We start from the raw sequence: 25,187 nt of genomic DNA on the forward strand, positions 1-25,187 counted from the left end.
TTGCCAGCTCGTGTAAAGCAGAGTGCACTCTGATTGAACCTGTAACTTTTAGATGGAGTTTAACAGACTTGAAACTATTGAAACTATCCCAGTGAGTTTCACTTAGCTGTGATTTAGATTTAGCCCGGGATAATGTGTCAATAGTCCAATTTCTATTCGCTACAGTTAATCTATAAGGTGTAGTTTATGACCCCTGCCTAGAGGGTAATGCTTTCTGTTTGTTTGTAAAATTACTAAATAAATTAAGCTGGACTGATTTCCACGAAACTTGGTGGGAGAATGGGATATGGGTCAGGAAATAACTCATTCAATTTTCATGCCTTTTTGAACACTTCCTGTAACATTGGAAGATCAGGAGTTTTTTTTCACATTTTCGTTGATTTCTCAGAGAATTATTCATGGGTTTCAATCAGGCATGTTTAGGGGACTGATGATTATGAGTGTGTGCAATTTAGTGCAGTTCCAAATAAAAATAAAATGTTGTTGATACTGATATATATGATATGTCTTTTCTGTGGTGAATCTTCCAGAGGATCAGGTAATGAGCAACAAAGCACTAGATTATTCCAGTTAATTATAATAAGAAAATTCTTTCAGAGAGAATTTGAGAGAGCGAGAGAGAGAGCGGAGCAGAAGATTCAGTGTGTGTGTGTGTGTGTGTGTGTATCAGATGCTTGGTGCGTGTCGTCGATTCCCATGTTTCCAGCAGTAAGTAATAACTCAGTGTGGATGTGAATTGAGCCAAACTGCAGATTTCATGATTTGTGGCAGTTTTTATTTTTGTGTCATGCTATAGATTTCGGTCAAGTAACCATCTGGGAGCTTTTATTTTGAAGAAGGGAGTTACACACAAGCATTTCCCAGAGCCGCTTATACAGAGAATAAATAGACTTTTATTGACATGGAGCCAAAAGTTGACACTTGGACATAGAAAGAGAAAAAGAGATCAATACTCTGTAGCTACAACAAAAAGGTTTCTGTGAGGCGGAGATGGATCTTCACACATTAAGAACTTTGCTGCATGGATCAGTCACTTGTCTCCCTCTACGAAACACAGGCAAAAGTCACTGACACTAGGCCTTTTATACATCTACAGTATATATCTCCAGTGATATGGCGGCGTATGGAGTTGAGAGTCCTACTGTCAAGCCTCCTGCCCGTCTGTGGTGTCAGAGGTTCAAAAGTCACATTGCTCAACACGTCCAAATTCCTGTTCACCTTTAAAAGTACACAAATTAGTATTTTTACAGCAGTTATACAATACTTTTCAAAACTACTTCACCTGTTTCCTGCAAATAAACTCATGATATGTATTCAAGGACGCTGGAAGTCAGAGTGTAGAGGGGGCTCCAGCTCCCCCGATTGGCGAGAGGCTGTAACTGCAAGGCAAAGTTCACTTTGTGTAGCCTATCTGATGCACAAATGTAACACTTGACGTGGTTAGCCTGCACAAATTCTGACAGAGAATAAATGTGCACTCCGTGTGTGAACAGTCTGAAGATGAATATGTTATAATGTTGCTTTGAATTGCAGAAAGTTGTGTTATGTTCTTCAACTGTAGCAAAACATCGTCTGTTCATATTAACACAAAAATCACACATAATGCACTGCTGCACTGCATTTAACATTACCTCATTATATAAGGTTTCTCTCTGCATCCCCAACTCTGACTGACTTCCAGCGTCCCTGGATGTGTTTGTATTGTGCACGACCAAAGATGTATTGCAAAGTTTATCATACAATATTCGACTGCGCTTTAAAATGACTGTGCGTCTTGAGTTACTGGTCAACACCAGTAAATGTGAGCCAATGCGGTGGTTTTTCATTTAATATAATTTAATAATATAATTTCATTATCACACTGACCCAAACTGTTGATTAAGACTGAATTCAACAGGCAAGTGAAATGGCATCCTACCTCTACACAAGTGTCAAAGCAACAGAGTTGGGTCCGATGCTGTGTTGATCGAAGTAAAAACCCAAAATGATAAAATTCACAGTGAGACATCTCATTTTAGTAACTAACCTAACATCACTACAGGGATGGTACGTCCTCTGAAAAAAAGTCTGTGTCATCTTTATCAAGAGTTCGGAAAGTGAACAGTCGGTGTACGAGCTCACAGTGAAGTGATATTTATACATCTGTACGCATGGATTTTGTACATATATGAGACAATAACCGTTGAGATGACTGAGGAAGAGGCAGTGAGGTGGACCGTGACGCCGCATGTCTCAACGTGCAGTAAAAAAGTGGGTTTTAAATGACTGCCGGAGATACGACAATGATATTTACAATGTTTTCAGGGTAAAGACGACTCTTCTCATCTCTCCTCAACTGATATCTTGATTAATATAAAAAAGAAAATCTATGCAGTGCACTTCTCTACTGCCCCAGTGATTCTCAACCTTTTGCCTCCAGTCTACCCAGGTGTCTTTACTGTTTAGCCTGCATGACAAAACTCTTCACCTTCTATATGAACAAATTGTGTCTGACATTAAAACAGAGTGGGACAATTCTTGATTTGGAATTTCAAACAAAACAATGTCTCTCTGTAATCAATTGTTATGTTTTCTGATTTGTTAAATTGACTACATGATTCAGTTACTTGGCAGATCTGCCAGGCTCTAATTGCATGAAGTTTCTGGAGATACTATAATTTTTCTCATAAAACACAGCATGTCCCCTGCTCCTATGACAATGGTGTGTCCAGATAGTAGGTTGAGGACCACATACAGTACTGCACTCATTCCTTTACCCCTCCGCTTCCTCTCTTCACCTATTCTTTTACTTTTGCACCTTCTTCATTCCCGCTCTCCTGCTGCTGCAGCCAGCTATGTAAAGTCCTTGGAAACAGCCTCTATGAAGTTGGGCGCTGACATGAGAATGGTGAAGGTGCAAATGATAGAGAACAGAGAGAAGGCCACCAGGCACAGCCTGTCCACCACCGCCGCTGCAAACTTCCACTCGCTGCAGACGGCCTCGGCCTGGTCCTGGTCCCGGAACCGCTGGGCTATGTACGACACCTCCTCCAGGATATGTTGGATCTCTGGTGGGGGAATACCAACCCCCATCCCGAGGCCTCCAACGCTGCTGCCAACTCCTCCAGGTGGCTCAGCCTCGTCGCTGGGGGTGCCGTAGGCCCGCCCGCCTAACGCTACCCCGGAGTCGCTGGAGGGTGGGCAGTGTGGGCCCTCCATGGGGTGGTAATTTCCAAAGTAGAGGCTCATGGAACCGTTGGAGGTGCCGGTGGGGCACGGGGGGCAGGATGTCTGTGAGAGGGGAATGCTGAGGCTCGGTACTGTGCCCATCTCTATGGAGCTGGTGCTGGAGTGGTGCTGGGAGGAGTGACGGTACTTGTAACTGGGTCGCTTGCGCTCCTCTCCGGGTTGTTTCATACGGAGAAACCAGGCGCACCAGTTTAACAGAACCACCCGAACCTGAAAGGAGAGAGTATCAGCACATGTGCACAATGACCAATCATTCATAAAGACATACATGCTGGAGGTTTTCTGTCGCAGTAGTGATTATTATGTGATAAAATCAGTTTCAGTCACTCACCCACTTGGGCATCTTTCCTCCATGAGGGTCATGATGGTGAAACTGCAGGACGATAACAGTCACCACCACTGACATTCCCACAATCATCATGGTGCTGGCAAAGTACTGAGCTGCACAAAAACAAATCAACATTCTCAGTTACAAATCAAGTCAAGCTTTTTTAGGTCATGCTCTTTCCCTTTTCACTCGCCCTTGAACTACCCCAATAGCTCTACTACATAGCCGAGAGCAAACATGAACTAACAGGTACAACATTAACCTTGGTTCCAAAACAGTCCAAAAAATAGATTGATTTCATGCCCAAACATGAAAAGAAAACAAGTCTGATAAATCTGAGCAATACGTTACATTGCCAGGGGGCAAAGATGCCCACTTGAACTCAGACAGGGGGAATAAAATCTGTGCAAAAATGCTTCAAAACAGAGAATAGGGGTAAACAAACAAAAAAAAGTCCAGCCGAGCAGAGAGAGAGAGAAACAGAAGAGGAGGGAGAGAGGGAGATTAGTGCTGGTTCTGGAGGAATCTTTTCACCCGCATCAGGGAACAGCAGGGGAACATTAAATGAATGCTGTGCACTGAAACGAATGCACGCGCACACACACACACAATATCTGAGTTCCTGCCCTCCTTTCTCTTGCAGAAACCGTGAAGGTAAAGCAAACAGCTAAAGTTGACGACAGTCACTGAAAGTCAAACTTTCAGTCACCTCATGAGGTCACGGATGTGACCTTGTTTGTCAGATCTGGGAAATAAAGATGAATGAATAGAAGGAGGGATCTTAAAGAGAAGAGGTGGGGGAGAGAATAATAAAACCAAGAGGAGAGAGAAGAAATCAGAGCTAGAAATGGTGTTTATGAGAGTTGGAAGGACATGGGTCCTGCGTCCTGACTGCTTTGTGATCAGTCACTAATGACTTTATGGATACAGTAACGGAAGCATTGTTGTTCATTCATTCAAACCCACATTCATTCACTGACTACATTATAGATTAATTCAAATGGACTGAGCCAAATGGTCTCGGAGATAGGACTAAATAAATTAACTAAATGAAAATGAGCACACTTATGTGGTGATTAGGGGCTGATGATTAAAAGACATGTGGCCTGATTCTGGCAGCGGTGGTGAACATTCATTTACAGTTGAGTTCAAGCAGCTACAATAACTCACAGTGGCTGAATGTGAATGTCTTGTAAAGGGACATGAGTCATTTTAACAAGGCTCCTAAAAGTGTCCCAGTTGGCCTCGTCTCTAGGTCATGGGAAATAAAAACAAATGGATTAATCACTTTAATCACTATTGATGACACATTTATCAGAGGGCAGTTAGCTTTAACCATGTTCAGCATGACCGAACTCTATTCAATACACTCACGATACACTATTAATACTCTGGTTATATTTACACTTATATTTACACTTATATTTACACTATTTCTCACTTTGACCCCCCTTTGAACTGATCACTGACATGACACGTAACAAAGGACACACGTACAAGACAAAAGCATAGACTGTATATAAAGATGGTTGACATGGCCGCTCCCCAAAAGTTAAGCCAAGTCATCTTCATCAACCCCCCCGGTGGCTGGCTACACTATAGGTCATAAACCCCACCTCCTCCATGTTAGCGGATGGGACATGGACCAAAAAAGGCAAAAGTGCACAATGTTCTGTGGTTCTCTTCACACTGATGTTTGTCCAAGCCTAAAATAGCAATGCTAATACCGGAAATAGCAATGCTAACAGAAGTAGCTACCACGCTAAAAACATGGTGTAAATGACTCTAGTCCGAGTCGAATTTGAATGTTGGACACTTGGATGACACCACAGGAGCCGTATGGAGGCATTTCCAAAAGTGTTTTGTGGACTCAAACACTTCACCCACCCCTCCAACATAGTGGCATAGTTCTGAGTAGATAATGAGTTAATTTTCATTTTTCTGTGAACTATCCCTTTAAACCCCAAAGGTTAAATGCCCCTTCCCCCCATCTTGGTCTCTTCATCCATTATTTCTTCGTCTATCCTCCATTCCTTTCTTGCATTCCCACCGGACAACCAGACATTACACGGCCTATTAACAGTACTGACAGCTTTAGTTCAGGCCACCCAATTTACTCCATCCAGCATCCGGGGAGAAGTGACAATGATGTATAGAAGCCCTCGGGCTACTCAAGCCAAAGCCAAAGCCCAGCCTGACCCAAAGATGAGTTTTTATTTATTAATTTTCAAGAGAACATACAGTATACAGTATTTATAGAGATAAGGAAATTGCCCACATTGAAAACACTCAATAATTAATGCATGTTTTACATTACTGGTGTTTACTAGAAGTGCAAGAAAGCGTCAGATGGACCCTCACATTTTTACTGTAAATTTGTCAGTCATGTCTATGTATTAATTGACTAAATCACTTATCATATCATTACATTCACTTTAATTTGACTGTTTCCTGAGGGATATCCTTTCCTCCTTTTCAGTTAAGTTTTTTTGCAAGATCCAACGATGACTTCCTAGTGTAAATACATAGAGACATAGACATAAATACAACCCACCGATCAGAGGAACGGAGTCGGACGTAGCCGGCATGATCTCTGCGACGAGAAGCATGAAAACAGTCAGCGAGAGCAGCACCGTGATGCCTTGAGGGAGAGATAGAGAGAGACACACAGGTGGAAAGAGAGAGAGAGAGAGAGAGAACATGAGTATTTACATAATGATTTGATGAGGGTCACTGGTATGTGAATTTATTCCGATAATTACTTATGTATGTAATCAGTAATATTCTCAAGACTACAGCCATTTCTCAGCTCCTGGCTCATCTGACGTATCAGAGGTAGTTTCCAGAAAGTACTCGGTCTGATATTGTAACTGGTGGCTGCTCATCCACAGATGGTTTTTCATCAAGAGTCTCAGGCACTGAGGTGAATCCAAAATAGATTTAGTGGTGAGCCTCTTATTTTGAAAATCAATTATTTCAAGGTGATTTTATGTGTATTCATAAGGACGTCGGTGTAAACAAATATGTGAACCAGAAAGGTGTTGTAAGTATTTCTGACTGTATTTGTATGAGCTTGTACATCTTTCAAATACATTTGCTGTTTTGGTTCCTGTTGTTTAAAAACCTCAATAGTCAAATTTATAAAAAATAAAATTGAATAGGCTTATAATTTTGTTTTTAAATCGTGACCAAGATACATACGATTAACGGATTTTACAGTGTAAATCTCACTGGCCAGTCACTGGTCCAGCTCGATACAAAGAGCACGTGTGTTTGTCTTTCAGCATCCCACTCTCACCCAGAGAAATCTTCTCCCCAGAGTCTGCAGGCAGCAGGAAAACCAGCAGGGCCAAGCCCGAGATCAGCACACAGGGAATAAGCAGATTGAGTCCATAATATAAAGTCCTGCGGCGCATGGTGACCGTAAACGTCACATCAGGGTAGGGCTCCTTGCAGCAATCGTAGTAAAGCTCATTACGTTTTGCTGGCACACCTGAGGGAGAAGAAAACACATACATATATGTTTTTGGTTAAACCGACGAAGTAATTGGATTTTAGATGTAAATATCAGTTAGAGTAAAATATCAGCCCAAATATGGTAATTATGAAATGTATGATTCTATCGATTGAAAAAGGTTGAAAAGAAGAGTCTTAAAATTCACACCAATTCAATTTTATTTTCATCACTCTGAACACGTTCCATTGGAGTCAGTCTAATTTGCTTTCATTTTAACTTTGTGTTATTGGTTAAAAAAAATAAAAAGAGACTTAGTGCAGCGCCTGTCAAACTAGAGCGTGACCTTGACCATCTCATCAGTGACATTGTCAAAGTTTAAAATCAATGGAAGAATCTCTGTCTGTCGATTTGCTACAGAAGCATTGATCTGAAAAACCTCAGAGTAGACGAGGATCTTCACAGGGTCAATCGGGTGGGGGGTTGAGAAAATCTAATGGCAGACAGAAGTTTCTGGATTTATTAGTAGGGCTAGAAACTGCCCATTCAAAATGTGGCTGTTGGACATTGTTAGAAAAAGGGCCTGAGGGAATGGGCTTTATTTAGAAACTCACAAATCACCATCACAACTTTCCTATGTGTCACTGATGATGTGGTGCAGCAGGTGCAGTTTGAAATTAATGAGAGGGTCAGGGCTGAGGTCTCGACAACCGTTCATCCAAAAAACTTCACAATCAAAACTGCACTTCACGGGGTCCATGACATGGATCGGATGAGTGATTTGTGAGAAAAAAAACGAAGGACGGAGGGACAGACAGACAGAGAGATGGACAAACAGATTTCTGGAATTATTAGTACATGTCCCGTGAGCCATAAAATGATGAAAGCAACACAGCTGCATCATTTGTGATTTTTGGTAGTCGTCCCTTGGACTCTTTCTGGAGGGATGTGGATTGCTGCACTCACATATGTCCTGGCTGCACGCTGGCAAAAAAGTGTCAGACATTCCTCTCGCAGACCATCTGCTGCCGTCTGACACCCCTGTCCAGCTAACCGTCACCCCAGGGGCACCGGTGCTGGGATCTGCTGTTCCTGTCCCAGCTGGAAACATCCAGCTTGGGAGTTCTTCCAAAAATCATTTCAATTCCTCCAACTACAAACATGCAAATGATTTCCCACAGTGAAAACCATTTGTATGTAATGAGACGGAATGTCAAATGGACTTTTATGTAAAGTATTTGTCAGCACTCTACAGCCTTTAAAAATGTATTTGGCAGGTTAACCTGACCTTTTTCTCAGTGTTAAATATTTTAAGATCATGGGAAATAATAATTTATCACCTGTCTGATGTAGATTCACAAATTTTACTGCGCAGACTGAATACAGCATGTTTTGCATTATTGTTATAACTCCCTAAAGGGACTGGTTTCAAAGTTTATTTTCAGTCTCATGAGATGATGGAAAAATTATATTTGAGCTCAAATAAATGCACCGAATTATACAATCACACTGGATTCTCAAGTACAGCAATCTATTCTGGTGACAATACCGGCAGTGATAAATACAAACGTCAGCTCTCTTACCCACAAGGTCCCACTCTCCGTTGGGTATGTATGTGGACGTGTCTACGTCCAGCATCTGGAGGTCCAGCAGCCAACCGTTGTGCGTCCAGGAGCCAAACTTCAAGTCACACTTCTGAACGTCGAAAGGGAACCAACGTACGTCGATGTAGCAGGTGCTCTTTAAGATGCCAGGAGGGATGTACTGGCAGTAACCTGATGCATTGACCAGTACGTTGGTGTGGAAGGTGGCGTCGAACCGCTCATCCGCACTGGGCAGAGAACAAAAGAGAATAATGTGTGTGTGAGTGTGTGCACTTTAAAATATAACATCAATGATAATAATGTGAACAGGAGCTCTATTTCTCTCTAAGTCTTTTTTTAACCTTTTTAAGCTATTTTCAAATCAGGACACGCTACAATTATTATGAAAAAGGTTTTATTAATTTGAACTATTGCATAGAGATGAAGACTCTAATTGTTGCTTTTATTAAAAAAACAAGAGACTGCACATTTGCAGATGCATGGACACCAAAGCGACAACGCAAGTTGTTGACATTCCGACACTTTAAGTCGTTCCTACATTATAACTCTGTAGTCCTGGGTCAGACCACACCCTCAGCCTTCATTGTGATCTCGACTACACACCCGTGACTGTATCAGAGGCAGAGCAATCAAACCACCTCTGTGGTAATTATCACCACAGTAAGTAGAACCAAACAAACACACACACACTCGTAATGAAAACTATTCCTGTCACGGTAAAAATGAATTAGTCAGCCCATTAGTTCCACCCAGGTCTCCACTGTTGTCAGTGTGTATTTGTGAACCTATGCAAGTCTCTCTGCTGTTTCTGCCTAAGCAGCCACAGCAGGCAGCAGTGAGGTGATGTATCTACCTGCTATTTGTGAAGCAACTGGCCTGCTGCTCTGGTCCATCACCACACACACACACTTACACACGCTAAAACCAAGGTGAAACCCAGAGTGCATTAAATATTCACTTCTACTACTAATCCAAATATGAAGACAAAGGAAAAAATTGCGAAAACACAACCGATGCCTCCCCCGGTGTAGCCTCTGCACTCCACAACCTGCTGGGATGATATAAGGGCGGCCTTGGACAGCTTCTTGGTTGCATGGTTGATTTGGCCTCACCTGCCAGACTCCCCACCAAGGTGAAAAGTCAATGCACTAATTGAATAAAGTAGAATCTGTATTCTAGGAGAGTGTTGGAGAAGCACACGATACCTTTGGGGCTTTCTGGAAAATAAATTCTTTAGTTCTGGTAGCCGCAGCTAAACTTTAATGAAATATTTAAAAGACCGTCTCACCTAGTGCAGATGAGAGCGTGAACTATTAAATAAAGTGCCAGAGGCCAGAATTGAACTTTTAGAAAGTGACCTCCGTTTTGTTTCCCCTGTGCAGTATATAAGCATAATTCTGTTGCAGGAACAAAAGTGTTTCTCCTCCCACCAACCTTCACTGAACCTGTAGTGATGACACCAGGGCAGATAAAGAGATACGTCGTCAACTACACCCCACTAAACATTAGAAATACGTCTCTCTTTTTCTCCCACAGAGAAACCAATTTTTGTTTAATAGATGTCTTAAAATGGATCTGGTGTTATATGCCCTCATTTGCAGCAACATAACATTTTAAGACAGCAGGTTTTATATTTTCTCTCAGTTGTTTTTACCTGGAAGACAGTATCCGGAAAACCATCAGAAAACCATGCAACATTCACGGAATAAGGACATCTATTAAATTCCCACTGATTTCAGTTTTCAGGAATAAACTTAATGAGGTGCAACCCAGTTTTCACAGTTCTCACTAAGTAAAAGTTTTAAAAACGATCCATGTTTGGGATTAGGAAGGAATCTCTTTGGAACATGAAATAAAACTGAGGAAACAAACAGCCTTCATAATATATGTTAACATTTAAACGTTGATATCCTCCTGAGGCTGCTGTAAGTAATGAATGTGTATTCATTAGTACATTCTAAATCTACTCCTGTATCCACTGCTTACATAAGGGGAAACAGGGGAAATAACCGAGTGAAGATAAAAGGAGTCAGGAGGAAAAACTGTGTAAAATCTAAAATGCACCTTATACCGGCCAAAAAGGATTTGTTACCACACTAAACACCACACACATACAGTAAGAAGGCACACAGTACACCTATACATGCACACACACACACACACACACACACACACACACACACACACACACACACACACACACACACACACACACACACACACACACACACACACACACACACACTCCTCTGTGAGAGAGATAACATCTCAGTGTCTGAAACATCCTGGAGCCTCATTCAGTCACAAAAGAACGTCGCCTCCATCTTCCCAGAATTCATAAACAAATTTTATTTATCTCTAACTTTTACCAGATTTAGAGATTTACCTTTTTTAAGGGGATGATGATGAATAAGTGTAATTTTCTTCTCTAATGTGTGTGTTGATCTCAGCTGTGGACCCAGCTGCTGGTGGGAGGATGTTTGAGTTGGCCGAGGCGGAGTAACACAATGAATTATTTAAGCTTTGGCATTACTTTATCAGAAGGTGTGTGTTTTACTGCAATCTCACACACATCACAGCACACACTGTGCCAGTTATTCTCATGTGCAGAACAAAAGAGACGTAGGTGGCTAACTTACATTTTTTTTCTAAAAAAGATATTTTCTTATTTAATCAGGAGTTTTGATTTTTTGTAAATGAATGATTTGAAATTTTCAACAGATGTTCAAATGTACACAATTTTATTATTATGGACACGACTGGACAAGTGATAGCCCTGGGAGAATGGCTGTGTTCATACAGCACACACACACACACACACAGGAGAAAAAGCACTGTGGACGTGTGAGAGTGGGACAAGGTGTGAACAGAAACTAACCGACAGTGACAATGGTGGCAGTGACAGGTTCCTGCACCATGGGACATGAGTCACAGAGCTTTTTTTCTCCCTCACTCAACACCTGCTGCTGCCCACACAAACACACACACACTGCTGATAGAGGGAAGTGACAAAGTGTAACTGAGGCTGAAAGAGAGCCATGCAGGGGTAGAATGAATGGTCACATACCATTAACTTGAATTACGACCGCAAGGTTGTGTGCCTTTGTAGAAGTACTTTAAAAAAACGTTTTGATGTCAAGTTGACCCTTGACCTTTTGGAAATCAAACATGGACTTTTTGTCACAATCAGAGAATCAATTATTCAGTTATGGCCAAATAACTTTGACCTTTGATGACCAAATAGTTCATTCTTCAGTCCCAGTGAGCAATTGTGCCAAATTTGAAGAAATGATCTCAAGGCGTTGCTGAGATATGTTAATGACAACAGGACAGATGGACGTATGAATGGACAGACAGACAACCTGAAAACATATTGCCTCAGGCCACAGCTGTCGTCGACGCGGAGGCATAAAAATTCAAAGTGATATCATTAAATCAGACTATGATGTAATATTGCAATCATGTCGCTTAAAATACACTTTTCAGGTTACACAGGCTGAAACAGCGGCAAGAAAAAATATTTTATCCTGATATGTTTGACTTTATTTCTTTTCAAACATTCTTAGTCGATTTTCAAATCAGATAGATAATCCAAAAGAGAATATAATAATCCACGGAGAAAAGCAAACACCTTCCCTGTAGCTTTTTTGCCGTTCACAGTTCACATCTACTGTGGGTCAGCAGAGCGTCATATCCGTCCATGTAGATTATGTCATGTCCTACAAATATAGCAGTAAAGTGAACAGCCTGAGGCAGTCCAGACATTAGCCATTCTGTCTGACAGCCTGAAGGCTCTGTGGTTAACACACTGCACCCGGAGGCCGCAGGCAACATTTACTGTGGTTCTGTTATTTACAGTGGGATATATGTATTCACGGGGACCAGAGGCAGAGTGCATGTACACATATGAGCAATGCTGGGTGCAATTACTTATATACGTCTTCAAATTATCCTTTAAGTCAGGGAAGACGGCACAAAATGTCAATAAAAATAATATATTACATAACGTGTAATATATAGTGTTACATTACGAACTAAAACTATGTACAAACAAACCTGCAAATCCTTATATATAATGAAATATTCATTCTGGTTGATCTGCAGTAGTTCTCTTAAGGTCTATAGATGTGATGGGCCCTCCTTTGTCTCTTCGGCTCCTGGATGCTCACCTTGTCAACGGAGACTTTTATTTATAGGACAGAACCGACACAGGATACCTTCAAACTGCACATTAGTAAACCTAAACGATACTGCTCATCATTCTGTGATCAGCCAACTCATTTGTTGCTAATATTAAGGTTGGTACTTTCACATCTTCGGCCTGAGCTCTTTATAAACCTCGAAGTCTTGGGGACAGTGTATTTTAAAATTTTATTTCCAGAGCATTTCTTCATTCAAGTGATCAAAGAAAAGGCATCAAATCAGACCATCTGTCCCTTCCTTTAGCCATCCATCCATCTAAAAAAACAGAAAACTCCTCCCAGTATCCATTTATCCGATGAATTCCCCTCTCGTCTTTATGGCCTGTCACACTGCTTTTGTCTGCGTTGTACATCGGTCTTCTCTCCGCTGGCAGAATTAGGATTCGCTCTGTGGTTTACCTGAGTTGGGCGTCCTTCATGTGCCTCATCGATCCTCAGTCAAGTGAGACCATTGACTTTCCCCTCAAATGAAAAGAGGAGGTCAACGGCTTGCAAAGCTTTTTCAGATCTGGATATTATTTAAACGAACACAATGCATCATGCAAACACACAAGCACACTCACATGCACACTGGCTGTCAACATTAAGTTTACATCTGGTTCCATAGACTCCACAGACCCACTATTCCAGAACTGAAGCGCTAAAATATCCTGGATACGAACGACGCCATGTTGTGCATTTGAAGCCATCGGTGATCGGGGGATGGAGCCACGGTAGTGAGCTCCTGTCAATAAACGTGCTCGAACAATCATGAGTCCTTCTCAGCTGTCAATTATTAAGTTCAACCCTGTTTTTTACAACATCAAATAACTAATTAAAACCAAACTTGCCAGAAAAGAGCAAAAATCAGGTAATCACCAAAGTCACTAGAATCCATCCTCAGGAGAGCATGAGCATCTGTGCCACATTAGGCAATCCACTGAAAAGACCAAATAAAGACATAAATAAAGATGGACAACAATATCCTGAATCTTGCATCGATAACGTAATTTGGCGTCACAGTCTAAAGTGACCTGGGATGATCACTTACTTTTAAATCAAAAATGGCATCTGCAAGATCCTGTTGAGAAGAGCCAGACGTTTCTCTGTCTGTTCTGTCTTAGTTCAAATGTTGCTGGTTTTCAGCCTCGCAGTAGTGTTATAACCTCAGCAGAGAGGAACCAGTGACGTGAAGCTGAAGAGAAAATTCACAGCAGAATTTACAGCCGAACCACAACGTTTACAGGCCCCCGGGGGAGAAATGGAAATTTACAGTTTGCAGCAATGAAATAGATCACTGCTGCAAAGACACACACACACACACACACACACACACACACACACACACACACACACACACACACACACACACACACACACACACACACACACACACACACACACACACACACACACACACACACACACACACACACACACACACACACACCTAACTAATTACCCTACACAACTCTAAGTTTCCATCTCTCTAATACACAGCAATACTGTAAATCTGTGCACAGGGGAACAAGTTATGAATATACAAATAAATAAAAGACAGAAGAGTCTTTAGCACACCACACATACACACACATTCACACACTATCTCACAATTACACACCAGTAATGGCCATTACTCAGTGGTTCATCAGTGCACAGCCAATATCACGCTAGTCTTACTGTGTTGAATAGAGGATGCAGTCACTCTCATTAGCATGCTATTGAGACAAGCTCTCACCATAAATCCACTCATTCAGTTCTACAGTTTTAATACGAAGTTAATGATGTTTAGAGGCGCTGTGGTCAGACGTGACCTCATCGTGGAGCGAATTCAAGGAAAAGAAGAGTGAGATGTAAAAGGAAAAAGCGGATTTTGTCTGTGATGAGTCATTCAGCTGAGTTTGAAATCTCTCACATTGCTTTTCAAATGTTCACATCATTGTGCCAACACTGTCGCACACGATCATGTTTCACGCTCGCATGAACTATACTGCGAGTCGTGGATTTACCGTCAACACCAGATCCATGCAAACAGCCTGGAGAAATGAACTTGTTATTCATCAATTCCACATCACCCAATTCAGACCAAGGAGTAATAATCACTGTGTGTCCAAGCTTTTCATGTAAACTGATCCTTCTCACTATTAGAATTGCAGAGACATTGAAGTACTTACTTTGGAGTAATTGGATATTTGAGATAAGATAAGATAAAATGCACTCTGCTTCACTAAGATGGAGATGTGTGTTTACACTTAAAGTGATGAGAAGAGACTCAGACTGTACATAAAGATGGATGACTAACAAAAAACTAAAGCCGAGACGTCTCATTAGACACCTGGTGGTTGGCTGTGGTATAGGTCATAAATCCCGCCTCCTTCCTATTAATAGATTGGACTTGAGCCAAATGAAAAGTCAAAGTACACATTGAACATTCTTTTCTCAAAGATGATTTTGTGTAATTTCTTGGTCAAAACACTGATGTTTTCAGGCAAGTTTGGGTTTAACCAATTATTTGATGCTATCAAATCAGGATGAAATGTCATGATTGACAGCTGAGACTGACACGCGATTGGTCGAGCGCATGTATCATGACCTCGATGCCAGGGGGCTTCACTTCTGGATTGTGGGAGGAAGTAGAGAAAGCCGTCCATCTTTATACATCTCAGGCACTTTTCAGTGGATCACCTGGAAAATCTGGTACAGATGTTCATGCTCTCCAGAGAATGAATTCCAGTGACTCTGGTGAAAACCCGACTTTTCCTTTCGCGATCGAAATGTTGACATATTCAGTGACATATTTCAAAATCTACTAGATGGCCTGGCACAACATGTTGTACAGATATTTATATTTCCCCTCAGGGTGATCTGCAATAACTTTCCTGTTTGGCAAAGCAAATTAGTAAAATGTGACAGTATTATTTTAAGAGGATAGAGTTGTTGTTATACAAGCAGATTTTGAGCAGGTGGCAGAGAAACGCGCAGCAAAAGAGAAGGTAGTTGAGCGACTATAGCAAGACATAAACAGGTGGAGTGCGAGAAGAGGGAGAGAGTGATACGCTGACCCTTTGATCGACAGAGACGGGCAGATGGGATGATTTATAAAGAGGAGTCAGCGAAGGCTGGGAGCGATAAAATACGGAGAGAAAGGGTTGATTGAATCGAGGGAATTATAGTGAGACAGTGAGTTATGACGGAGAGACGGAGGGAAACACGAATAGAATGAGATGAGAAGAGAGAAGGAAAGGAGGGATGTGGGATGGAGGGTGAAGGAGAGGAAGCAGAGGGTAAAACGCAGGAATTGGGAAAAAAACGGGGGTTAGAGCACAGAGATTAGGTTTGGTAATCCCGGCAGGTCTGAACGCTGAGCTTTTAAAATTTGGGTTAATACCCCCGAACCTTTTGTTTTGTCCTCGTGTTTCCTGTAATAGTGTTTGTGTGTATTGGGGGAAATGCAGACACGAGGAGAAATATCTGGGGCTCCTCTCACATGCGCACAATAACATCAGAGAAGACAAACTGTACAGCTTCTCTTTTATCCTCATTTAAATGTGTTCAAATCTATCAAATCTTCTGTTTTACAGTGTCAGTGTCTTTATCTTTGTTACTGTATCTATCGTCAGTATCCCTTCATCTTTCTTCCCCCTCTGTCTCAGGCCAGATCATCCGTCTCTCACTCATGCACGGAAACGCAGTGTAATTAGTTGTTTTGCAGAGAAACGACTGGCCTACATTTCTAATTGACTTGAGGAATCCTTGCACAGTAGTGTGAAGAAAACAGCACAAGTCTGACCTGAATCACAGCAGGCAATGAGCTCCATCACCCTCATTAATAAAGATAAAGACTTTGACCTATTCCTTAACTGTTCTCATTAATGTGCTACAAACAGACTTTTATTTAACTGCAATACAATGAATGACCTGCAGCATTCTGAGCTCTCTATAGCTCTATTGTAACTAGCACGACAAAATCAAAACCCCAAAGAAAGTGACAGCCTTTACCAGCCAATGCATTATAATTTAGTCTGATTTACAGTTTGAGCTGAGACCAATGGTATCTCACTGTGAACAGAGGAATCTCTGTCGGTCTGTCAACTTCAACTTGGCAGTGCAGCGAAAGTGGAAGAGTGGAAGTGGAAAAAGGAAGCGCAGTGCTGACTGAAGTTTTTTGATAAGCTATAAGATCTATATGAACCCTAAGCAACCATCCAACATCCAAGAAGTGCATTGCTCTGGAATTGAGGGACGACCGATGACCAACGAGTGGACTCCTCTCGGGCAACACTGTCCCATCATGCTCGTGACGAACCGCTTTTCAAAAAGAAACTAGAAAGGCACTCAGTAGAGTTCAAACCTCCACCAAGACCCAACAGTCCCCTTATGAAACCACATTTAAATTCACCAGATCTGAATTTTTATTAGGATCTGCACAAAATTGCACACACTCATAAATTTCAGTCCACTAAACATGATTTTCTTTCATCATGAACCATGAATTATTCGCTGAGAAATCATTGAAAATGTTGAAAAACGACCTCAAACTGTTAAAGAAAGTTTGAAATAAAATCCTGGATAAGCACTCTGATTCGGATCTGCACCAAACTTTAAAGGGTTCTCTTCTGACCCATATCACATCTTTGGACCAAGTTTAGTGGTAATCAGTCCCGTAGCTTTTGTGTAATATTGCATACAAACAAACAATAACACAAACAAACAAACAAACACTTATGAAAACTGAACCTCCTTAGCAAACGCCAAAGACAAAACCGTTGCAGAGGAGTAGACTTTCAAATGGAAGTTTCAGGGTTCGACTCAAATAACAGTACAGATGTTAAAAAAACGAAAGGGATACATTAGTGATCTTCTATCTAGCGATGCTGATAGTCGCACTGCACTTAGTTGCAGCGCGGCTTAGTTGTTATGTAACGGAAGCTCTGACATCATCAGTAACATCATGGATTGTTCCACTTTGAGCTTTCAAGGAAGATACAAGCTGGATTAATGTAAGCCAAGCAAGCACCCGCTACTGACAGACACAGTTTGTATGGTCACAATATTTTTGTCATCGGCAGAGGATGGAGGAAGAGTAAGATCTCCTACAACTTCAATAGAGCAAACTTTTAATGACCAAAAGTGGATAATTAGCCCCGGTTTGTTTGACGGTCTTTGATCAATCATCAGCAGATATCAGAGATCAGATGTTAGATACCTTAGCATTATCAGGTGTTTCAGCCTTTTCATCACAAGGCGCCCTCTGCAAAGGCAGGCCCACCAACAGGCTGATCAGACCTGGGTGTGCACCCCTAACCTCACGGAGCCCAGTTGGGGTCTTTTAAATATAGTTTTTCTAGTTTTTCTTCTGGAGCAAACGGTCATCGGTTACTGGATGACATAGAAAATCGGATTCCTGACACTGGCTATGGTTTGTGCAGAATTGGATATAATATGAGAGCGTCAGAAGGATTAGAGTGATATCTAATTCTTTTTAGAAATAAAAATAGTCTCTCTGACAGGGGTTGGATTAAAACACCTATTGTATTAGATCAGACAACAACAAAATAAAGCTAAATTAAAAGAGGAGACCAGAACCTTTAGAACTGAAGTCGGACCATTTTGAGCAGCAGACAGTTCTGACCTGTTGTAGAGGAGGATGTCAGGGGTCCAGATCTGGTCTGAAGGGAAACGCAGGTTCTGGACACCGGGGTAGTTTTCTGGATTCCAGCTCAGGTAGATATCTGTCCAGTACTGAAGCCAGAGGAGAGATTCTGACTCAAGACGTTGAGGTGGTGGTATATTTTTTACAATGCTCTGTAAAAACCCATAATGTGCAATGTTGCGCTCAACTAATCTAATTGAATTTTTACAAGAAAATGACACTTTCCTTTGAAATAAGACGAGCTGCTTCTGGCCAAGAAGAAAATGAAATTTGGAGGGGTGAAATGATTCTCTCAGAATTTATTGTTTTATAAAATTAAACCGTAATTCTTTTCTTTCTACTCTGATTGTGTGAGAGCTTTCTTTTCAATCCTGGGCAGAAACACATTAAAATAGTGCCACTAGAGAACAATGAGAAAGAGACAGTGCCTTAAAATTGTGTTAGGTTAGATTCAAGGCTAGGATGAGCTCAAGACTGTGATTTTTGCTCTTTGGCCTTATGTCCATTTACAATCAAGCGGACGGCCTCGTAATATGCTGCACTCTTCCTCCCTCCTCTTCTTCCTCCTCCCTTTACCCCACTTTCTGCTTGACAAGCTGCCTGAAGTGATGGTTTAGTGCTGATTCAGGCGCTGCACAAATACACACACGTTACAGTATTGAACATAACTGCTGATAGCTTGAAAATACTTGAATGGATGAGCTAACACTTAGTAATGTTAAGTGAATATACAAGAAATATTACACTATGCATATTGCTTTAATTATGAACATCCCTTGTGAGTCATTAAAAGCAGTACAGTTTAACTTCATTACCATCGACAAGTTATTTATGCAGTGGTACAAGTCATTTGAGGAACACAGTCACACAGTCTTTAAAGAGACCACTGTGAAATAACATTGTAAATATGATTAAAGCCCATTATATTGGCGATAATGTGCTCTTCCCCAACTTGACTCACCAGCTGCAGCCAGGCATTGGTCATCAGCACTTGGTTCTTCTCGTCCTGAGAGAGAGGAAGAGGAAAAAGAACATTTTTCTATTGTGTAAAAGATCCCAACCAGACCGATCTACGTGTACATTTTCTTTCTTATATTATCATTGTAAAACTTTCACTCACCATATTAGTTTTAATATTAACAAAATGAATTCACCACTTCCAAAACTCATGACTGCCTCTCTCAGTGTTCACCACAATGACTCTTCCAGAGTTTATTCAGTTTGTTCCATTTTTGTTTGCAACATTGTTTCTATCTATGACAAAGTGGTAATTTACTTGCATTGAATCGTACAAATATATATGTAGTTTTTACAGAAGGGATTTTAAATTGTGTTACATCATGAAAATCTGTCTACACAGAGGATGAATAGAGCCGACTTGTGATACGGACAGGCAGACAGTATATGTGCAATTTATTGTTTATAGTGAAAAGATTGCTATTTGGTTTTGAAATTATTGATCTTAATGTATTCGGAGAATCTGATTGTATTGTTGTGATTTATTGTCGTCTATATTGTACTAGAACATATGGAGAAATACAGTAAAGTCTACTGAAGAATACTTGTTCTTTTAGTGATACATTAAAAAACAGAAACACATCAATTCCTTTACAGTTTACATAAATGTACCACATTCAAACATGACATGAATTGTGAGAGGCAAACCAACTGATCAGAAATGTCTTTACCTGCTTAGCTTGAAATAATTGTGGATGTAAAAACAGAGGATAGGGAAAAACACAGTACATTTATTTTGAAATGCTCCTAGTTGGTTGTGCTTTAATAAGTAACTATTAATTATAGTATTATTTACACTATATATATAAAATCTATTTATAATAATCTAAAAATAAACAAATGGAAATAGTGATATGTCTTGACCGAATATGAAACTTTAAGAGTTTTCAAATCCTACTGTGCATAAAGCATTTCAGAAATGATGCTGCTCATATTCTAGCTGCGAGGTGGAATTAGCATTTCTGCAAGCATCAGAGTTTCTCTGCTCTCCGCGTAGAGTTGAAAAGTCAAAACAGAAACGCCTGCACGGAAAGAGAGTGGAGGAAAGAGGTTTGTTTTTTTACAATGCATTGCATCTTTTCTCCATTTATCTATCTGTCTCTCTCTTGTTGCTTTTCTGAGTTGAAAATTAAGGTGCCTATGGCAAATTCATCTATAATGTGTTTCCTGGAAACAGATGAGCCAGACGATGGAGTCACAGCTGAGAGTAATGATTGGAAAAGTGGATATACCCAGTGTTTTCTCTCTGTGTGGTTGTATGTTAGAAATGTTATGAAATGATGAAAACATATCTGTGGGTCGTATAAAATTTTGAAGCTCAATATATTAAACTTCACTCAAGGTCAGAATGCCTGCAGCTTTTTGTGAATAGTGAGTATATACACAATATACAAAGTGACACAGACTTTACTTTTCTTAATCTACTTGAAGTATAATATTTACCGTCTGAGTCTGACTCATATTGAATTTTTCTCATTGCTTAGATGTGACTAATCAGCACTTACAGTTTCATGGCAACAAAACCACACTGTGTAAATGAGAATCTGAATAAACATAAATCATTCCTCCACCCTCAGACAGATTAGACAACAACTTCCAGGAACAAGGACAAACAATCCTGAAATTGCCCCATTGTGAAAAGCTTGAAATCCTGGGGGAAGAACACGCGCGCACGGCCTTTATGTTGTTATAAGTCAAACGTTAGAAATGAACTACTTCTGCCAACATGAAGCACAGACCCACTGCTGGATCTGTCATTCGATCAGACTGAAACACAGAAAATATACTTTTATAGCTCACACAAAAAATAAAAATGTATGGGCTGCTAAGATGTATTTTTTATAAAATGAATTACTACCTATGCACATATTACTACTGTGTTTTCTCTGAGAATATCCCGTTGTTTCATCACTCCTGTAATCAGGAGCTGACAATTGCCTGGGGCCACGAGTTGAGGAGGGGCCCCTGAGCACAGCTGATTACATTAGTCAACAGCATCAACAATTTTGTTAGAACTCTTTTACATTCTATGATTGGCTATAAGACTGCAATGACACCATGGAAAGCAAAACTCGTAACAAGGCCTCATGTCACCAGATCTCTGGGAAAAGCTTTAGAATTGTTTATATGTTAACTTGTGGACAAGAAATGTTTAAATGCATGTGTATCATGTGACTGATGATGAAAAGCAGCCTAAATGTAAACTTATTTATTTATTTCAAGTTTCCATTAAGTCCCATATTCTTTTATAAAAAAACCATCATGATACAAAATAAGACAAACCACATTCTACACCACCAAGAAACTGAACACAGCCACAAACACATGAACAATGCAAAAACTTTTCTCACCACGTCTATGATCTGCAGCAGAGTGAGGCCCAGCTCCACCAGGATGGCTGCTGAGTCGTTCACCACAGGTCTCTCCAGTCTGTTGTAGTTAGCCAGCAGCTCTTTGTACAGCCTCCGCTGGTGTTCCCCTTGCAGGGATTCTGCAGGAACGATAGATGGAAGAGAAAAGATGGTTTGTGTTATTCTTTTGAATACAAAGCATAATCTGTACAAAAACATTTGAGCATGCAGTTCAGGCTCGACCTTGGGTCTGTGGGTTTTGTCCGACAAAACGATTTCAACTCAAAAGGTCGGGACTCTGATAAAGCTGATAAATCTTCCATCAACGGCCTGAACATATTTCAGAGTCTGTGTTACACCCCTCCAGTCACTGCAGATAGTTTCTGAAGGTCACTTCTTGATTTATAGACACAGGGGGTCGACTCTGTTTGTTTGCATTTTAAAGACCATAAATCCAGTGTTGAAACAACAAAAAAAAGAGTTTTTAAAAACATCATCCGTGTTTTGGCTGCATCACTCCCTGTCCTGCAAATTGCGCCATGGGACATATTCTTGTGTACTGAGGCTGAATTCTAATCTGGAAAATAACTTTAATAGTTTTACCTAACCTTTTACCCTTGCTTATCTGGCAGCAGGCTGCAGCCAGACTATAATTTATATTGTGGAGTTTCAAACGCACCGTCACATACTCTATCTATACAGAGTTTGTAGTAAGACGTTCCCGACTCCCACACTTTTTATCCTGTAAAGTTGTCTTCGTTATGAATGATGTATTAGAGAAAGGTCTGTTTTTGAGCGGAAATATTTGATGAATAATGAATAAATAAGCCCATGATGTGCTGACATCTGCATATAAATCAGCAGAGTGCATCGTGCACAGTCTCACACAAAGTGGTGTGGCTGGGGTAGTCTTAAGGTCCGTGGTGATTAGGATGATGCGTTTGTTGGCTCATCACCATTATTGATCCCCTCTGTCTAACCTTCCACACACACACACACACACACACATCCATTTGTCCCAAAATAAAGGCATGAGCGCGCACACACACACACCCACACACACAGTTCGTGTCCTTGAAGTCACTGATCTCTTTAGTACAAGAACTCACTGTGAGCAGCTGCTATAACTCAAGCAGTGTGTTTGTGCACACAGAGGTCAATACAGTTGAATTACTTTACAGACTGGTATCGGCCACAACTGAAGCTGAGCTGAGCATATGGCCTGCAGTGTGAATCATCTCGTGCATTTACCTATGCAGACCCTCCCTGTGGGGCATAAAAGCCAAAAAAACGGTTTTATGAGCTATTTTTAATGCAGTAAATAAACAACCTATCACTGATCAGTAGATTTAACAAGGTGCACAGCTGGAAACACCCATTAACAAACAGTGCAAGGCTCCTTCATATATGAAAACAGCAGATAATCCACCAGAAACTGGGAACAGGTGAAACAGAAAATGAAAAGCGAGAAAATGAAAGACATGGATGTAATGTGGAGGAGAAACAGTAAGGTTACAGAGAAGCAGGGGAGTGTGTGAGCTCGGAGGATGTGTAACCCTGTAAGGTGGAGAAGAGTGTGTCTGTGGCCAGGAACACTGCTGATTGGCCCATTAAGGCTGTAATGACAAGAGTTATGGCAGAAGGGAGCCCGAGTTCAGAGACAGAGGCGCAACACGAAGCTCAAGAGAAAACTTTTCACACACTGTGATTAATACATCACACCTCATCCTCTCCATCTATGCATCCGTCTGTCCAGGTTCCACTTCCTCAAGTGGAAGTTGCAGATTTACATTAAAACACCCTTATACCCACAGAGACAGATTTATGCACACAAAACACCTATGCACAACAACTTCTGCATTTGCATGTAAATAGAGCCTGATCTGTAGTTACTTTCCCGCCCCCCCCTCCTCTCCCCTGTGTTTTATTACAGTGAAATGTGAGCCCAGGTACAAACAAACGTACTAAACTAAACTAATAAAGTCTGGGAATAAGTATTGAAAGCTCAGCCTCCATTGCTGCCTCTGTAATAAAACCCTGTTCAAAAGGAATTAAGTGATGAAATAAAATAAACCACTGCACCGACCAAACAGTGAGCAGAATGCACTGGGGATGAAGGGATTGATCCACCTGGTGGGAGGAGGAGGAGGGGGTTGTTGTTGTTTGTTTTCTCTTTATTTTTTTATAATCTTGCTCATGAAGACGATAGAAGAAGCTGCTAAGAAGAAAATATTTTCCAAACACAGTGAGGGGTCTCATCAAACAGACTCCAACAGAGGGAAGAAGGAGAGGAGGCGGCGGAGGGAGCGGGTGAGCTGGAAGATTTGTCTCTCTGTTCATCTCACTGTTCTCCAACATGGTTTTATTTCAAAACATGATGGAAACCCCTCTTTGTGAAGATGACAGAAAGTTAATAAAACTCTTAAACCATCACATATACTTTTGTTATCGTTTAATAAAATTTGCTCTTTATATGGATTGCGCCAATAGCACATGTCATAATTGCTATGTTGTTGATAAAAGGGTAATGTGATGCAAATAATTTACATTCTGGCCAAAATGTAAGCGAGACATTTTTCAGATTACAATATGTGATGTTGTTAAAAAGGCTGCCGATAAATATCTATTGAAAAACCACTGGACCTACATTTTTCACTAGATGTCACTTCATAGTTTGACCTTTTTGTGTCAAGCCATGTATATCAATCTTGTGTGCGTGTGCGTGTGCGTGTGTGTGTGCACTTGCTAAACACAGAAATCCTAATGATAATCAACTAAAGTAAAGAGGTAGATCAATCTCTGTGACACATTGTGGGTCATTACAGCAAATGTCAGGGGTCAGCATGTGTGAGAGAAGGTCACTGATCCGAGGCATTATCCAAATGATCAATTATCAGTAGTAATGTCAATTATCCATACATATCACAATGTTAGGACTATACGTTTAAAGGTTTTACCATCACAAGCAGTCATTGAGTGTGTGCGTGTGTTAAAACTCTACATGCACAGATATGTGGATGGATGTTAACCTCAGTGACACAGCACAGCGAGGTTTCCCCTGAGCTCCAGGACGTCTGCACATATAATTAGTTCTAGTTCAATAAACAGAACGAGGCTGCCTCTCAGCACCTCAGGGACCCCGAGAGCATCAGCACCCAAGGGAACCTTTTTTTTTCTTCAGCTCAGCGGCACCCCGCAAAACACATTCAATACATTCACAAGTTCTCCTTTGAGACCAAGAATTTATTAGAAGAAAATTGGGAGGAAATGAAAATACAGACAAAGTAAAATGTAAATCTGCTCCGAGTATCTTCATGCATTATGCTTCATGCCCTGTGGTGGTCGGACAACTTGTCCAAGAAAGTGTCACC

The 25,187-nt window shown here is 40.9% G+C and overlaps 1 protein-coding gene across 1 annotated transcript in view; it reads right to left on the reverse strand.

Moving 5' to 3' along the window:
- Window positions 1–758: 758 nt before the first annotated feature.
- LOC118112675 (neuronal acetylcholine receptor subunit alpha-7) overlaps window positions 759–25,187 on the reverse strand; it is a 31,422-nt gene continuing 6,993 nt past the window's right edge. The window contains exons 2-9 of the mRNA XM_035162179.2: window positions 21,817–21,956; window positions 19,410–19,454; window positions 18,428–18,537; window positions 8,594–8,841; window positions 6,855–7,049; window positions 6,111–6,197; window positions 3,560–3,669; window positions 759–3,438 (exon numbers count right to left, since the gene is read on the reverse strand). Of these exons, the coding sequence (XP_035018070.1) occupies window positions 2,833–3,438; window positions 3,560–3,669; window positions 6,111–6,197; window positions 6,855–7,049; window positions 8,594–8,841; window positions 18,428–18,537; window positions 19,410–19,454; window positions 21,817–21,956 (1,541 nt within the window). The 3' untranslated portion in view covers window positions 759–2,832. The remainder of the gene's footprint in view (window positions 3,439–3,559; window positions 3,670–6,110; window positions 6,198–6,854; window positions 7,050–8,593; window positions 8,842–18,427; window positions 18,538–19,409; window positions 19,455–21,816; window positions 21,957–25,187) is intronic.

This window comes from Hippoglossus stenolepis, chromosome 7 (genome assembly GCF_022539355.2).
Source record: "Hippoglossus stenolepis isolate QCI-W04-F060 chromosome 7, HSTE1.2, whole genome shotgun sequence".
Classification (NCBI taxonomy): domain Eukaryota; kingdom Metazoa; phylum Chordata; class Actinopteri; order Pleuronectiformes; family Pleuronectidae; genus Hippoglossus; species Hippoglossus stenolepis.